Genomic DNA, 14,697 nt, shown 5'->3' with positions numbered 1-14,697 from the left:
GTTGACACTCATTGACCCCGGTAGATGCAGCAGTAAACTCTTGAAATTTAGGTCGGCCAACAGAAAGTCATAAGCATGATGCTTAAATACCTGGTTAGATTCTGTACGACTAGCGATTTTTCAAGAGTCACGAGAATTTTATTTTATAGATGTACATATATAGGAAGTTTGAATAACTAATCATCCCTTCAAAATTCAGAGACAAGTGTTTAACTTATAAAGGTAAATTGTTCGAATGATTCATCGTACTTTGATCAAAACGGTCTTTCACTCGTTTCTTCGATATCTAAACAGAGTCCTTCAAAACCCGACGCAACCGCATACATTAGACGTATTTTTACCAGAAACCAGAATATTCAGATTCCGATCATATTGCTTTATACCGACCTATGCTATAAATTCTTACTCGAACAATATCCTATATCCTATATCCTTCACAAATCTGTCAGATCATCTATTCCTATTTCAAGTTATCACCATTGCCTTCGATCGCATATCCTCGAATTATTGCCAAGTGAAACGTCTCAACATCATTAAGTCCATCAACATCGCAAGTGCAGTATTAATCATTTAGAACTTTATCAAACTCCCTGGCGCTAATCGATCCAGAAAGCTATGCATTTTTCGTCCTATATTTGAGCAAACCAATAAATCGAAAAGAAACGGAACAAACACGCGGACGTCACTGGCCAGCGATGAATGAATGAATGAACGGTCGTACTTATCTTACATTCGAAGGCATACAAGATAATGGAGAGAATCGAAGGGAAGCCGAGGGGGATATTATAAATGGCGATCACGTAGCCGAAGCAAAGTATGCCGTAAGATACGAGAGCGTGAGTCTTTCCTGGCCTGGCATCGGTCAACGTGGAGCCTTTCCTTACGAAACCGTGCCGCTTCCGAATATGGTGCATCCAGTTCTTTTGCACCGTCATACGATCCACCAGTTTTCTTTAAGAGATGATCGTGCCTCGTTCCTCTGAATCGCCGCCGTTTTCTGTTAGAAAAATCCAATCACAACACGTAATCATCGCGCCACTTCCTGCGCGCTCTCGATAGACCATCCTACGCGATCGGGAGTAACGACCATTAGAACGATTGTTCGATGGTGATACACGTTAGCCACGCTACTAATAGGATGGTATTTACTCGTTAACTTGGGAGGATGAGTTAACTTGTTGTTTAAAAATATCTTCTCACTTGGAAACTCGACTTATAACGGATGATGATGATTCACGGATAGAAATCGGTTAGAGCCCGGTTGCGAAGAATTTCTATCGTTTCTGGAAGTTTTGTTTAAACTGTAAAATGCTAACAAAGATTATCTGTCGATTGAATGTTTAGAATATACATATCTACATATTTTTCTATTCCAATACTTTAATACAGAATTTGGAATTCATTCTATTCATATATAATTATAAGTTTCTTATGAATTTTAAATTTTTTTATATAATTATATAATTCGAAAGAATTGTGTATTTTTAATCATTGTTGACAAGAAGATATATGATAGACGACAAGCTTAGAGATGATTGCACATGATGAATATAACGGAATTTCAGAGCCGAGGTCACTCAGCTTTCGTAGTATCAAACGGAAAACGCGAATCTTAACATTGTCGCGAATACTTATTGTCATTTTAATCTTAATTGATATTAGTTATCTCCTTGTCGGATTAAATTGATATTAGAAACATAGTTAAAATGCAATTCATCTATTTAAATACTGTATCTATACTTACATTAATAATGAAATAATTTACTCAAATCGCAAGATTGATGTATAATATTGTTGATGAATATAAATCAAATTTCCCTTGAATGTTGTTTGAAGAAAGCAATGAAATCATTCTAATTCATGTCAGATGGAAACTATATAAAGAGAAATATTGTAAGCAAATACAGAATTATTTATGACTCGACATTTCGCACAATATAGTTCCATATATCACTGTAACAGTAAAATATAGGAAATCGATCAGTAGTATGCATCTGACCTATGGAACCGTTATGTCAAATCATTCTCAAATCTATTGATTTTTGAACTATCGCAATCTATATATTATTAGTCTATATGGAACGAATATATCGAAGTTACAAGAAATGAAACAGTTGTATTCACATATCGTACAAACTATCTGTAACGAAATTCCCTTAACGTCTTCTGGAACCCAAAGCTGGATTCAAGTGTTTATACGCACATGCACATCTGCTGGTTCACTTTCAAAGCAACTAATGTAAACAGCGGTGGTCAAGTATGAAGTACGCGAGAAAATATTGCATACGCCGTTATATTAAATGAAATACATCACATAAAATTAATCATAGCTTTTGATAAATGCTGAAACTTCATTATCGAAAAATGAAATAAAATTATAGAACATATAAATATATCGTTTAATTTTTAAATGGATTAAGTGGATCTACATAAACGAATATTTGATTTGATTTAAATACAAATTTCGATATTCTTGCTCGAATGATTTTTGAATCTGCAACAATTGCTATGATCTACCTTCTCGCGATTACAAGGGTTGAACGAACCGCAAGTTCGAAGCGCGTAATGCTGTTAACGCCTCGATAATACATCGCCGAGAAAACAGTGCCAGCCATCTGAAACCACCGCTAAACTTAGCTAAATGCGCGCTAACATGCGCTCTCTTCTCCACTATAAGCACATTCATTAGAGTAAATCAACGAAACAAATATTTCACGAGTAATGTCGTTGCACTGACACCTATCCAACTTTCTAAAAAGAAACCTTGGATTTTTTATCGTTTTTAGCGTTTACAAAAGCGCTTATGAGTCATTTTTTCCATGAATCAAATAAGAATGATTATATATTATTTCTTTGTATTAACTCATCTTTATAATTGTATGATATATTTCATTCCAAAGCCTAATTCTTAATTATATTATATAGTAATTAAAAGAAAAAAAGAAAAAAAAATAAGATATAAATAAGTTAAATAAATAATTTAGATATAGAAATATCTATATTTACAATCATAGTAATCTTTTGATTATATCAGTATATAACCATTACGCCATCGATAGTGCACTAGGTTTGCAATATCGCTGTCACAGCATGATCTCGAGTATCAGTTACCTCAAGGACGTAGCATTTTTCGCGAGTCAACTACTACTCGCAAGAGAAATGCTCTCCATACAGGTATCTTTATATTCAAGCTCGAATCTCCTGGAGAATTATACGTATCGAGATCGAGTCATGATTCTACGTCGAGCGGGAGCTCTTACACATCATTCTTGAATGCACCAACTGCCTCGACAAAGTCGGAATTAACGATCTTGAACCTGATTCTCTCCCTTCTTTCTTCTTCGAACGTTCGCCTTACTTTGTCCCTTATTCTTTCTCTTTCTTTTTTGCTAGATCGTTAAGCATCGAAAAGGCCTCTGAACAAGATGCTCAAAATCACTCGATGTCGCCTCTTCATTAAAAAGATGCAAATATCGAGAAAATGAAGAGAGGAAGATACGAAAAATAAAGACCTAGCCATATAGAAAGAGATTGCGCATCGTCGTTTTACCGATAAATTACCTTAATTTTGTCATAAACACTCTGGCAGTTGAAGAACTCTTAATTCTTTGCGCAAGACAGAAAATTGGTCTATAAATATCCTTAACTTAATACAGTAGCTACGATTAATGTTTGTAATTTCATAGTAGAACTTGAGAACAGTCGTAAAAAGTCACAACCTTGTAATTATTTTCTTCACTAACTATGAAGATATGTCAATCGATGTTTCTATTCTTTTACTATCACACTGCATCTAAAAAATAAAAAATAATATCAAGAAAACATATACTTAGAAAAGGATGGTAAGAATTAACTATGTATAATAGCTACAACCACAAAAAGGCGGGAAAATTGTATCTAGGCCAACAATATATTCATTCAAACGCACTTTGTGTGTCTATTCTTTGTGATCGTACTAGCGGTTTAAAAGTCGCAAAGCTTTTAAACGCTTTTTGACTATAAACTATTCAGTGTCGCCTTTTCATTGATCGACACTAGCCTGAAAGCAAGTGGAGCACTACGTGCACTTTGCAAACAAGCTAACTGCCTAGGATAACTGTCAATGTAGAGAATAATGGTTTAAACGAGATGACAATGAAACGAGGACTACCAACCACGAAGATTGCATCTTCTCTGCTGCATATACTTGGAACGCGTGTCGTTGGCCCTAAACGCACCATCATCTGAAGTTCACAGGTCAAATGAATTGATGGGATCGCGTAATGTTCACACTAGCGTCCTAGTATTTAATGTGTTCAATTCAGCGTATATTTTCAGTCATCTCTCAATATAATCGACGTAAAAATATATTTTTCTTCTGTTCTTTATTGAATTCAGCATATAAATATGTAATTCAGCATGTACCTATGAATGAAACATTTTATATTATATTTTTAATGAAACATAATAATATCGAAAATTATTTTTATCTATATTGATTATATTCATTACAATTAATCATTCAAATATTTATTCAAATTGAAAAAAGAAATATAATAGAATAGATCTTTTAATAGATCTGATATGTAAATATGTAAAAATTATATTAATAATGAATGCATTTAATAAATATAATGTTTGATGTCTAATATTTAAAAAAAATATATAAAAAAAAATGATAAGAATTTATATTTAAATTTTAATTCGAATCAATAGTATTAATGAACACATATCGCATATTAAATGCTAATTAATAGAATATAATAAAAACTTCATAACATTTAAATACGGAAGCAATTAATCGTAACCTATTCCTATCAATTACATGAGTTATATTAAATTAATCCATTTTAAAATTATTGATTTATTTATAGATATAATGTAATAAAATATTTAGTATTATAAATTCATATTAGTACCATATATAAAAGATTACATTTAGTTAATTGTACATATTTATTCATAACTTTCTATAAGTCATATATTCTTTAGTAAATTATAAATTTAAATATATAATATAAGATTTATAAATTATAAATTTAAATAATATAATACTCTTGAGATATTTTTAATAATAAAAAATATGAATATTTGGATAACCAGAAATCCAATTGTTTCATATCGAATAGAATTATACAGAATCAAACTATATTAAATTGAAATAAAATAGCTCAAAAAAATTGGAAATTATTTGAACTAAATTAACTAATTATTTGAAAAATTGGAACTAATTCAATGATTTAGAACCAATTGAATTAAATAAAAAATTTATTATGGTAATTTTAAATAAAATTCGCATCATAAAATTATAATTTTTGATAAATTAACTTGAGTTTAATATGATATAGTATATAGATTGATAGTAAAAATATTTTAAAAATTATAATATTAAAGAATGATTCACATGATAACAAATAGAATCATAAGCTTTTTCCATATTTAATTCATAATTTATCATTCATATTTTTATAATTTATTAGTTAATTTTACACGAGCAATGAATATGCGGACTGATATTTCTATTAAAAATATACAATCGATTTTTGTCTATCGCTAAAATAAATTTATTGAAATGAAGAAAACAAAGAATCTATTATTTTAACAAATGTATGACTTGAGTTTTGAATTTATGATGAAAATTGAACAGTGATAAATTTATCAGAAACGAGTTATTACAGTTATTACATCAACGATGATTCGTGTTACTACATCATAATAAAATTAAGCAGGTAGAAAATGAAATTACGCCTTCTAATTACCGTGACAATCATATAATCATTTATGCGTTAATAAGTTAATTAATACAATCAATTTTACGCGAATTATTTAACGAATGAGATTTCAGTCTTTTCCTCAAGAATACCCCATTGTTCTCATACCTAGTAATTAGAAATTCTGTCGATAAATACATATTAATCTATTAAAGTGTATGTGATATATTTAATGCAATATAAAGATTAATTTTTTTATTATTATAAAAGAAAACAAATATGTAAAAATCAAATTTTGAAAATTAATCAAATTAAAAATTTTAAAATTGCATTTTTGAAAATATAATTGAATTAAATGATACGTATATAATTTTCTTGAAATTCCAACTTTCATATTTTATGAATAGTAGATACGTATACAATGTATAAGTTCGAATTTAATACTACTACATGAAGCGCGCATTCTAATCTAAATGATGCCACTTACGCAGTCCAGTTATCATTCTTGACATACACGTGTTCCATACCTCTTTCTTCATATAACATATATGCATTTTGCACATATGCTGAATAAATATTTCGTCGATTAGATAAAGTATACCTTAGGATACAGATAACCTCATTACCCACTGATGATGAGAATAGAAAAATATATACATAAATAATGAAATAATTTAGTTAATATTTTATATATATTTATATTTATTATATATTTTTTAAGTTTTCATATATAAAATATATTAAAATTTTATCAAATATATATAAATATGAAAAATATTATTCAAATTATAATATATGTAAATAATATAAAAATTAATCTTAACAACAACAAAATTAATCTTAATAAATTGATTATTAATATTTACAATGTTAAATTTTTAATTATTCTTTAATATATAATCTTGAATATAGCTTAACATAAACTAAATTTAAAAGGAAATCGAGATAAACGATTTACTTTCAAATAAATTTCTTATTTTCTTACCGGCTTTCTTACTTTCAAATAAAATTTTTAATACCAGACAATTCTTAGCCAATATCAAGATATTAAGATATTATATGACATATAATCAAAAAATAAAAATAAATTAAGATATTAATCTTTAACGTAAAAGACAATCAAAAGTAACAATATTCAAAAGATTCCGTACAATAAAATCATAATTGCGAACTGACATACCTATGTAAACGACTTCCATCTTGAGACTTTGTAGAGACGCAGTCACTGAATCGGCGACGTAACAATATCCAAGGGCACGTTAGTGAAAAGCACAAAATATCACATCGATTATGATTAATATGCTAAATACAGATTATCACAAATTCCACTATATAAGAATAAAAAACTAATACTGGGAATAATAACAATTGTTAACTATAAAATGAATAGAATCGAACTTCGAACCGATTTCAATGATGAGGTTAGAATCGTGCGCGCACAACGCGCAACAACAGCGATCCTTACGCGACACTTGTTGATTCTACACTGTCAAGAAGACCACTGTACCCGTATGCGCAAATACGTCGTCACTTACACACATGAACTTTTAACTTTCTCTCTCTTTTTCTCGTGCGATCTTTCTTTTTTTCTCACATTCTCTTTCTTTTTATCTCTCTTCCTTGTTTATCTTATTACTACTAACGATGGCGTTTCTTTTATGCCTTTACAATCTTTGATTGGAACTTATATGTGAAGTCACAGTATCGTTGCTTTTTCATGCGAAGAAATATCAAACACGGTGAGAGATAAAGAAAGAAAAATATTCAATAATATTGAGATGAAAAGAATATAAACAATAGCTAATTCGTAAGTCGAAAATATAAAAGGAAAAAAATACAGACGTTCTTACTTTCATACGAACGTCAATAAACCGCCGAACGAACTACACACCAGCCGAGTCTCGAGCAAACTGGCAACCTCGGAGTTCTGGACAAGTAAGGCCCAACTTCTCCCTCTTTTACCCGCCCTCTAGCAATGTATATGTCTTTTTGTCTCACTTCTTTCTATGAATTATTTTGTTCTTTCTTTTATTTTTGAATGGTTCTCCCTTTCCCTAATATATCGTGGATTTTATTTATTGTTCACATAAGAAAACAACATAAAGGAATATTAAAAATTTATATCCAATTTTAATTAAAATATATTAAAATTATTTAATAATTTATTGAATCAAAATTATAGATTTAAAAATAAATTTTATTATATTTTAACATTGCATTTATAAAGTAAATAGCATGTATATAATTATATGATAAATATATTGATATAGCTTATAGAAAATTAATAAATGTCAATCAATAATTTATTAAAAACTTGCCTTTACCGTACTATAAAAAATTGATTATAATTTTAAGTTTCATGAAAATAAAAAAATTATAATCTACAAGTACTGAAACAGGCCCCCAGGCTCTTTCTCGCGAACCATAAGGCCCAATGTATCACAGGTAAACAGGATCTCAGAAATCGAAAGAAGTAGTCTCTCTCGCATGGAACATTAGAATGGAACAGGTAGAAAGAGGTGAATCGTATAGGTCAATAAAAATTTTAGATTTTATTATCTCACAAATAATTTTTCATATAAATATTATCAAAATTAGTATAACAAAACTAGAAATAATAATCTGTAAGCTAATCTTAATAAGTTCAATAAAAAAAATTAAATTAATATAAATATAAATGTTTTAATAATTATTTTAATTTTAAGATCCAATCGTTATATTTCAATAAATGTATTTTCCATAATTCAATAGTCTAAAAGTTAAGCAAAATCGATATGTAATAAGATTAGTGCAATTCTAGGAAATGCATTTACATCTTTGTATCAGAGACCTCCCACAGCGTCGTCTTTTCTTCTTCGAATTTGTTCAATTTTAGATATATGTATACACACACACACACACATATATATATATTATTCATTTAATCTATAATAATATAATCATATATATCTATCATGATTTCGTTAAATAATATAATAAATAATAAAATGATAATAAAAATTTTTTATGACAATATAAACAAATTAATTACTTAATTTTATTATTTAATATACTTACAAATATCATCATCCATACTTCTTCCCGCTTGTATTTGCATTTAAAATCACAGAAAATATCTTACACTTATTTATTTTAAAACACACAATTTATGATACATATGATTATTAAAATCATTGTATATATATTATATATTACAACTATGCACCATGTAAAACAAATCACACTTTCTTTTATAATATTAAAAACTATATTTCAACTCAATATAAGAATTCTTATTAATAATTATGCTAAAATATTCAATTGTTTTATTTGTAAATTATACACTATAATTCATTTTTTATATAAAATTTGAAGAGTATCATCAAATTTTCAATATTTATGATCAAATTATTAAAAATTATTATAATAATATTTTATTATAGGTTTAATAAATATATTCATTTTAATAAATAATATATTTAATTTGTAGTTTTTAAAAAATATATTAGCTTTATGTAGTTCAGTTTTTAAAAATTTATTAATTTCATGAAGTTTGAATTCAATATTTTACTAAAGACAAATTATTAATACATCCATAATTGAATCTGGATAAGTGAAATTTTTATAAATAGAATGATAAAATATAATCGCACGAATTTCGTAAAGAACCTCTTTCGGTGCAGTCTATCGCGATACTGCAAGGTTGAGAAGCTTGTCTCGTAGGCGATCTTCTTTCTGGAAGTTAGCGCCGACGCATCAAATATTAAATTTATTCGAACATCGAAAAATAATTTTGATGTTATATTAACACATACATAAAATTAAATATAACTATATTTGATTTAAAAACATTATACAGTCTTCATTTTCGTATTTAAAAAAATAATCCCGAAATATTTTAAATTCTCTAATATAAAAAATACTTAAAAAATTAATAAAGTTTACAATTAAAATATTCGATTTTATATAGAGTTTATATAGATTTTCTGCTATTTCTATATATATATATATATAAAGGAATTAATCAAAAATATCACATTCTAAAAATATTCTAAAAATATCATATGCAAATTAGACAGAAAAAGAGCATGGGAAATGAAAATGAAAATGAAAAAAGAAAAATTTTATCAATATTAAAAATTATATTATATATAAAAAATGAGATATATATTATTCAAATTATATAAATAAATGAATAATATTTTGAATTTTATAATCAATATCTTGCTATTTTAAACAACTTAAGAGAAAAGTGAGATTTCTAATTGAAAAATTAATTAAATTTGTTTTTATTTCATTAATAAAATATAGCTATTTTATAAATACGAAATAATTATATATAATTTCTTATAACAAGGATAAAAAGCAAAAACAAAAAAAAACAAAATAAAATAAATAAAAAAAAATTTGAGGATCTTGATTTATCAATATTTTTTGAAGTTATTAAATAATTGATAAGATCATTGTTGTTTAACAATTATTATTGTTAATTATATTATATTGTGTAATTATAGAAATATTATTATTTTAAAAGTATAATAAATAAAGTATATTAGTTTAAAAATATAGTTCAAGATATTCTTGAAATTAATAAATTGAAATTTCATCAAATGATAATATACATCAATAATATTAAGTTATTCTATTTAAATCGCGTAAAAAAGATAATATAATTTATATTTCATAATTTATAATTCATAAAAATATATAATGTTAAAATATGATCACATACATAAGATTTCTTTTAAATAAATTTTTGTTAGTTTTTATTTATAATAATAATATGCATATTATAATAATAATTTTTATTTGAAAAAATTTTTAAATGAATCTATAGTTCAATCATTATACAAATTAGAAAAAACTACTTATGGATATATATGTAATAATTTTTTTTTTTATTATATATTTTTATATTATAGATCAAGGTGAAACGTGGAATGAAACGTGATCGTGTTGATCACTGCTATTTATAATTACGTAAATGACATATAGCACCAATAAGTGTATTTTCCTAGCAAATGAATGAAGAGTATGTATGCTTTATCGATACTATGTAATAAAGTGCTTTACACTTTGTTTTATTTTTTTAGTGAATCCATTAACAATTTATATGAGTAAATTTATTTTATTTATTTTGTTTATTTATTTATCAAATTATAAAAAATTTTGTATTATAAAAAACTTTTGTTTTTTTTATATATATACATAAATATAAATTATATATATTTTATCAATTTTAAATTACAATATTACCTTTAATGCAAGAAATTTGCTCCTCGACGCTCTCACCTTGCCATGGATTTTCTTCAATTTGAATAATCCAACGAATTTTTCTTGGTTGCATCTATAAAAATATACAATTTTTATTATGAATATTTAGAAAAAAAAATTCTGTTTATAATAAAATAGAATTTTTTATATATAATATTATAATTCAATATATCAAACTACAATCAAAATCAGTATTTCACATTAGTTTTAATCAATATATCAATATCAATATATGATTATTTTTTATGGATAGAATGTCTATAGATAATGGAATTTGAGTAAACTTTAACATAACTCAAACATAATTTCAATCTTAAGTAAATATAATTTTTTATAAGTTAAAATATTTCAATAGTTTTTTTAATAATAAATATATATTTTAATTTCTTCTTACTAAATTGAATAAATTATTAAAAATAAGAAACGATAATAAAATCAATATATAAAATCAAATAAATGAAATTTATTATATAAAAATTATATAATTGCATTTAAAAAAATTTTTTTCAATTCAATTTTACTGTTTAAATTGATAAAGTTATCATAAATGAAATTAATATACGTATTAATGATTAGATATTAATGATTAAATATAACAATAGCAAATTAAATCAAATCGTAAATTATCCTTCCATGAACATGAATTTATAAACAATACATATATAAGTACCTTAAATATCGTCGAGAAACATTAGAAAAATATTTATAAAAACGAGAACTATGATTAGAACTACGACTAAATATACTGTTACGGGCAATACTCGTTTCACACTGACAATGATTTACTTGTCAACGGAAGTAACACTCTATATTGTGACTATCTGATGGTTCGTCATATCGACCATGCGTGTTTGAATGTCGACTTTGGTAAGAAGAATTGTCAGAACTTTTACACCCACGGATCTATTAGTTGCATGTATGAACGATGAGAGTTTTCATCCACGAGACACAAGCACGAGTCACATTTAAATTCTTCTCTGTTAGTAGAAAAAATATTATTCACTATCAATTCAAAATGCATAATATCAACATAGCTAAAATTAAAATTGAATGTAATATAAAATTGTTATCAGTTGTTTGAAATCAAAATTTTACAACAATTCGTAAATAATAAATAAAATAAATAAAAAATTCATTAAAAATTAAAATAATTTAGTAAAAATACATATGAAAAAATATTATTTTAAATATTATTAAATTATTAAATAGCAATTTATGAAATATGAAATTTAATCATTAAAATTATTTTTTTTTAATTTATATTGTTAAATACGCTTTATTTAAATTTAAAATTAATTTTTATTTTAAATTTTAAAAAATTGTTATTAAAATATAGAGCTATTTTTAAATTAAATTATCTTAATTTGATTCTTTTTATTAATTGAAAGTTTTTAAATTTAAAATCGCATGAATCGATCTGCGTAATCGATCAAGTTATTTTCGATGCATTCTACGCATGCGTCAAAACTGTATAGAAAAAACGATTGACCACGAGGTTGAAATTAAAGACAAACATAAAACATAAGTTATATAAATTTAAATAAAAATTAAAATACAAAAATGTATTTAATGTATTATTTAAATGAAGATGGAAATCGAGTATACACATTAAAAGTAATAAATACGAAATACATTTTTTTATTTTATTAAATTTTTATATATATTTATTACTCCAAAATCCAAAATGAATTTCTTTTCTGCATTTATATATTATGCTCTTTTAACAAATGAAAATTTTTTTGCTTTATATAATATATATTTATAATCTCATATTTATAACCTTATTCTTTATTTTTGTTTCATAGAAAATTGATCCAAATGGAAAACCGACATTATCAGCCCATCCAGGTAAATAGATTTTATTTTATTTTATAAAATGATGAAATAATTTAATATTTCATAAAATATATAATAACAATAATAATAATAAGAAAATGATTACAGCTCGATTTTCTCCAGAAGATAAATACTCAAGAGAAAGAATAACATTAAAAAGAAGATTCGGTTTGTTACTCACGCAACAACCAGCACCTACTTACTAATATTTACATAATTTTATATGTAATCATATATTTATATATTGTATACAAATGATATTATAATAATAAATATAGCATAAATTTTAAAATATATATGTCTAGAATATATATATATTTATTTTTTGAAATATTACACAAAAGATTTAATTTCTGTTTATAACTTCTCATTTAATAATTTAAATATCATTTTATCTGTATTTAATATAAATTATATTTGAAATACAATAAATATTTTATATATAATGGATTAATTATTCATTTTATTTAATAAAATTGTTTATTCAGAATTTAATTCATCTTAACATGTACATATAAAAAATAAAAATTATATTTTAATTTATTGTACAATATGTAATTATTTTGAGTAGGATACAATTTTATCAAATAATTAATCTTGGGATTACATAAAACTAACATTTTCGTAATCTTAACATTATGTCAGAAATATTTTAGAATTTTATGAATAATTGCTTATATTAAACAAATTAAAATTTTTCTGGATTTATACAAATATAATAAAATTATTAATACAAATTTCAATTGTATTAATAATTTATAATATTACAATTTTCATTATATATATTATATTAAATTTAAAATGCAAAATAACAATAGATACATAATTGATCTGATTACTGTGTGTATCTTCATTTTTTGTCATATAAAAATGAAATTTAATATTTTGCATTAAAAATAATTAAAAATATACATATGGATTTAATTTCAAATAAATTTGAATATATATCTATTGAATTATCCATAATGTTTTATACCTATCTATTAATTAATAAATAATATAGAAATAAACTTTTCCATGATATTTTTGTAAATATATTTTATATCATTGAAAAATATTATTTTATATTATATAAATGTCGAATTTTAACATTTTCTAACATATAAATATTATATTGAGTATTATAATAATTATTTTATTTACATGGTAAATGGAAATATTTATTAAATCAAAAGGCAATTTCTTAATTAACATGGCAATATAACGATACCTTTTGCAATATTTATATTTTGAACAATGAAACTAAGAACTAAATATAATATAAATAATATTTATATTATTAATATTTCTTGTTCTTTTTATATATACTTACATATACTTACATTTTTCACAAATATTTATTATAGAACACAACATCTTTATCCTTGAGATGTTAATTATTTTTTCTTGATATTTTTATATTGTTTATATTATACAAACTATGTATAATTTCAAATCCTTATTCAATATTATGAGTATATTCTTGATAAACTTTTATACAGATTTTACAGAATTGTACTCAATAAAAAAATATTCAATCATCTTACAATTAAAATAATTTCTAAGAGTTTCAAAATCAAATAATATTATCATAAATATTTTATCATAAATTTAACTCATAAGAATCACTCATTAATCAAAAATTAAATATTTAAAAAAAACAATTTAAGATAATTATGCTATTATATGTACATAATGAAAAAATTATAAGTACATATATTAAAATAATAAATTTTTTTACGATTTGTTTTGAATTAAATTGAATAAGAAAATATATTGATTGAATATTATATGTGGACTACATAACAATATTAGAAAATTAACATTATTTAATAAATTTGCTAAAACATAAATCACATTATTGTATGAAAAAAAGATCATATTATTATAGTTGTATTACAGAACTAAAAAACTTTGGAATTTGATTTACTATTCAAAT

The 14,697-nt window shown here is 24.3% G+C and overlaps 2 protein-coding genes across 11 annotated transcripts in view; one reads left to right on the top strand and one right to left on the bottom strand.

The window, feature by feature from the left end:
* Positions 1–11,748, bottom strand: part of LOC102681371 (dystrophin, isoforms A/C/F/G/H-like) — a 428,634-nt gene extending 416,886 nt beyond the window's left edge. For 3 of the 10 annotated variants that reach the window (XR_004150464.1, XR_004150465.1, XR_421758.2), the window contains exons 1-2: positions 11,614–11,748; positions 10,926–11,016 (exon numbers count right to left, since the gene is read on the bottom strand). Coding sequence is in view for 1 of the 10 variants with exons in the window: in XM_031510344.1 (XP_031366204.1) it covers positions 10,926–11,016 (91 nt within the window). In the remaining 9 variants the exon portion in view is untranslated. Of the gene's footprint in view, positions 1–3,561; positions 3,794–4,154; positions 4,405–6,870; positions 7,602–8,747; positions 8,808–10,925; positions 11,017–11,613 lie in introns of those variants that run through there. The other 7 variants (XR_004150463.1, XR_004150468.1, XR_004150469.1 and 4 more) reach the window with 6 other exon arrangements.
* A 659-nt stretch (positions 11,749–12,407) lies between these two features.
* Positions 12,408–13,057, top strand: LOC102681079 (H/ACA ribonucleoprotein complex subunit 3). The gene is made up of 3 exons (XM_031510335.1): positions 12,408–12,557; positions 12,749–12,791; positions 12,888–13,057. Exons 1-3 carry the CDS (start codon positions 12,504–12,506, stop codon positions 12,983–12,985), a joined length of 195 nt encoding a protein of 64 aa, XP_031366195.1. The 5' UTR covers positions 12,408–12,503; the 3' UTR covers positions 12,986–13,057.
* Positions 13,058–14,697: the final 1,640 nt, after the last annotated feature.

Source organism: Apis dorsata, unplaced genomic scaffold (genome assembly GCF_000469605.1).
Source record: "Apis dorsata unplaced genomic scaffold, Apis dorsata 1.3 scaffold_222, whole genome shotgun sequence".
NCBI lineage: Eukaryota > Metazoa > Arthropoda > Insecta > Hymenoptera > Apidae > Apis > Apis dorsata.
Note: the sequence above shows the minus strand (reverse complement) of the source record. Positions and strands in the feature narration are given on the sequence as shown.

What these genes read in the sequence shown, in the direction of transcription:
- LOC102681079 (XM_031510335.1), top strand. Translation starts at nt 12,504, where the DNA reads ATGTATTTAATGTATTATTTAAATGAAGATGGAAATCGAGTATACACA. An exon ending in ATCGAGTATACACATTAAAA is followed by an intron (nt 12,558 to 12,748) that starts GTAATAAATACG and finishes TTTGTTTCATAG; the next exon opens with AAAATTGATCCAAATGGAAA. An exon ending in GACATTATCAGCCCATCCAG is followed by an intron (nt 12,792 to 12,887) that starts GTAAATAGATTT and finishes AAATGATTACAG; the next exon opens with CTCGATTTTCTCCAGAAGAT.